This window comes from Pundamilia nyererei, unplaced genomic scaffold (genome assembly GCF_000239375.1).
Source record: "Pundamilia nyererei isolate P.nyererei 1_Seehausen unplaced genomic scaffold, PunNye1.0 scaffold00340, whole genome shotgun sequence".
NCBI lineage: Eukaryota > Metazoa > Chordata > Actinopteri > Cichliformes > Cichlidae > Pundamilia > Pundamilia nyererei.
In genome coordinates, this window is record NW_005187741.1 from 492321 (window position 1) to 496287 (window position 3967).

At 38.3% G+C, this 3967-nt stretch overlaps 1 protein-coding gene across 1 annotated transcript in view; it reads left to right on the forward strand.

Moving 5' to 3' along the window:
• Positions 1-2482: 2482 nt before the first annotated feature.
• Positions 2483-3967, forward strand: part of LOC102206070 (pro-opiomelanocortin) — a 5071-nt gene continuing 3586 nt past the window's right edge. Inside the window, exon 1 of the mRNA XM_013915651.1 lies at positions 2483-2545. Within this exon, the coding sequence (XP_013771105.1) occupies positions 2483-2545 (63 nt within the window). The remainder of the gene's footprint in view (positions 2546-3967) is intronic.

The window sequence follows — 3967 nt, forward strand, 5'->3', positions numbered from 1 at the left end:
AATCTGTCAACTATGAAAACTCTTTCGTCAAATCAGTCTCACAGTTGCCAAAATCTTAAACACTATTCATCTGGTGAGGACACCATTTGCAAATCTGAATCTCCCGTTTACCAAAACTCTAAACACATTCTCAAACACATTCAGCAGTGTGGTGCACTTGTACCCAGAATGGTGCACACAGGCTACAGAAGTTAAACACAACTAACACTGTTTTCATCATTAACACACTACCACTCAAAATTGAAAACACATGTTGCAACCTCTTCTGCTTTTTGCTCGATTGAATACAGCTTCATCCACGGAGATGTATTCATGAGGCCTAACCATTGAGTCAAGCTCAAAGATTCTCTGTACACAACAAACTAACTTTAGTTCTGTAAATGAATAGTATGATGTATACATGTGCTATGCATACAAGTATACTTGTAACTAAATAGTATTTTGTTTAGAACTGAAAGACGGCCACATGAGGGTGGAAGAACACGCACGCGCTCACAACACCAGGAGACACTTATTGTGGATATGGTCCGTCTGAATAATGCAGTTCGACTGCATGAAATACAGCAGTGGATTACAGAAGACAACATACATGTTGAATCTAGCAAAAAGGAGAAGAAAAGGTTGCAATGTCATAGGTCAGCGTGCCATTATTGAACTGCCTGGTCAGCGTGGTGGAAACGTACCTATGTGCTGCCATCAGCAGCTATGGGGTTCTCCACAGTCTGTTACTGTTGGGCCGTACAACACCGAACTTCTAGCAGCATCCCTGGAGGGTCTACGGGATGCTTTGCTCGAGTAGAGAGATCGCGAGCAGGCAGAGCTTCCCTTATCATTTGGGACAACGTGAGCTTTCACCGAGGTCCAAGAATATGCAACTGGTTGCACAATGAGCATTTTATCAATCTGTTTCTTCCACCATACTCTCCCTTTTGAACCCTATCAAGGAGTTTTTCTCAGCATGGAGATGGAAAGTATACGACGAAACCCTCACACAAAGGAAAATCTACTTCAAGCAATGAATGGGGCATGGTGAGATGGGAATCTTGCCAGGGCTGGATTGGGCATGCTAAAGGATGCTTTCCTTGTTGCATCGCAAGGCAGAATATAACATATGATGTGGATGAAGTCGTGTGGCCTGACCCAGCACAGAGATGCTGAGGCAGATTAAATTATCTGAATATGCTGTAAAAATATATAATTATTTTATGTATATGCAACTTTTTTATTGCAGTTTTTTTTGTTAAAATGTGAGTGCAAGAATAAATGAATGAATATGATATATTATTTTCCAGCTATCCCACAGTGTTTTGTATTTATTTCTGTTTGCACACTGGCTGGTTTTGTGTGGCTTTTGACAGTAGTGGTTGATTTTGAGAAAAGTTAAAGTAGTTTTGGGTCAAATGTTTGGTTTTGCAAGACAAGTTGAAGGTTTTGTGTGTGTAGCTTGAATTTTACAGTTTGTGTTTAGTGTTTTGGGACAAAGAGATGAGGTTTTAGAAAATGTGTTTTAGCAATTCAGAAAAACTGTAATGAAACATGCAACATTTCCTGGAATTAGTGATACCATCACTCACAATGCTAGAGGCTGTTTACACAAACAATTATTAATGATTTCAGTTTCTGTCGTTTAGACTACAAACCTGCTTTTGAAGCCAGGAATCAGACTGCCACGGTGTGTTGTCAAATGGTGTTTGTGTGGAATGCAGGATGTGGACTAATGTTGAACTCACTTGATAAAACAAAAAACAAACAAACAAATGAAAATTAAAAATCTAAATCAAACAGGGCAGGACAATAAATGCAAGTTCAAGGACCCTCCTGGGAAATAAGAGATACAAAGCACAAGGGGACACTCAGCTAATATATAGAGAAGGGTGATTGGAGCAGAAAGGAGACACCTCGGGGACAGAACTGAACTAAATCAGAATAACAAGCAACAGAAGAAAAGTAAAACATGAAAGCAAAGACAGATGACTATCAAAATAAAGCAGGAAGTGAGTAAACTGATATGACAGACTAACATACAGATTTAACACAATGTGACACAAGGAGAAGACTCAGATGGTAAACAGATTAAGCCTTAAACAGGATACTAACAGCAGAAACATAACTAAGTTTCAACAATAACAAAACTAAGAACCAGAAGAAGACCGGGATGTTAAACAAGCATAAAATGAAACATCTGGATCCAAAACCAGAACCCCTGCGGTTCCCCCTGCAGGTAGCTTGCTCTCAGGACTTGAGTCCACCTCAAATCAAAGATAAAGACAAAGTGTTGTCTAATTGAATTCTTAGCTGCAAGTTAACTAGTCTGGTTTTCAGAAAATGGATGTTATCTTTCAAATGAACTCCCTCATATTTATTTAGAGTTGTAGTGAAATGTTTTATGTATCTAAATACTTAAAGTAAGGCGTGGGTGCAAGCCAAACCCTAACTTTAAATGAGTCTCTGGTGACTTGATGTTAAAATGTAAAGGTGATAAATGTCAGAGCTCAGTATTCATAAAGAGACGTTCCTGGTGAGTGTTTGGGAGAAGCGGAGGAAGGTAAGGAGGTTAAAGCCATGGTTCCTTCACCTTTCCCATGGTATTACCAGCACCCGTCTCCATCAGGGTCATCATTACAACAGAATTAGTTAAAATCACCTGAGACTTAATCAAAACTTCACCTTTGCAGTCATACATTGTGGACTCAGACAACAAAAAGATGTGAATGTTTGTGTAGAAGTCCAAACTCTTACTCACACATTTGACCCTCCTCTTCCTCTTTGTTTGAACATGTCAGCTAATCGGCTAATATGCTGCAGATATTTACAACACAACAACATCAGCGTCAGCAGTGTGGGGATTTGCCACGGTGTATTTATCTTCACTGATTTTTCTGACTTTATAGTCTGAGAACATCAAGTCTGTTTGTCTGATGGGCACTGCACACAAATCTGTCGATAACAGTCTGAAAGGAGACGGCCACTCGAGAGCGAATCGTCTACCGAGGCCATTGCTCGTTGCTTTTTAAAATAAAGAAAGACATTTAATGGATTCTTCTTTTGCAGATGCTCCATTCCTGCAGCAAATTTCATTAAAATTTTCCTGGTAATTTTTGTGTAGTCTTACAAACTGATAATTAGAGAAGTGCCATTGAAAACGTACAAACAGGCACAGATGGAAACAGCTCATTATCAGTTTTCTGCTGGTCTGATGTCATAACATGAACACATTATAAACACATTTTAATACTACGATGAGTATGCTCACAGGTCCAATGTATTTGTACCAAATTTAACTATGTTACTTTCTACTTTGGATGCAAATATTAATATCAACATTATATAGTAAGTAATTAAAATAACCAGCTGGTGTGATGATAAAGAGATTTATACAACAATACCTAAAAAATAACCGTCCAACAGCACATCTGCTTAACTGCATGACTTATGACTAGCTTGCAAAACAAGTATCCCAGATAAAAATACATATGACCTTAATAATAAATAAATGTAACAAATAAATAATAATACAGCAGTAAGAGGAAACCCACAAACAAACATCAGTGTCAAAAATAATAACCACATTACTCCAAGAAACAAGTAAACAAACCAAAACACAACAAGGAAAAGAGTCCCTCCATCTAACGTTAGCCAATCAGACCATTTCTCACTCTGTCACAGTCTGGCAGAGGCAGACTGCATGTATTGTGAAGAGTGGACCCAAAGTGCAGACATGAAGGAACTTGGACCAAAGCTTGAGTATTAACAATAAGCAAGCCGTTTAATACGGCTGATAAAGTACAAAAACAAAAGGCAGATGCACACAAGAAAGAACTTAACTAGAACTAAACTGGGAAAACAAAATGATAAACACAAAAGGCAAAGAACAAAACTTTGAACGGTGCAAAAAACCTAAACATGGAAAATCCTGAAGACATGGAACAACAGACAACCTGACAAAGAATGAACAGAAACACACAGA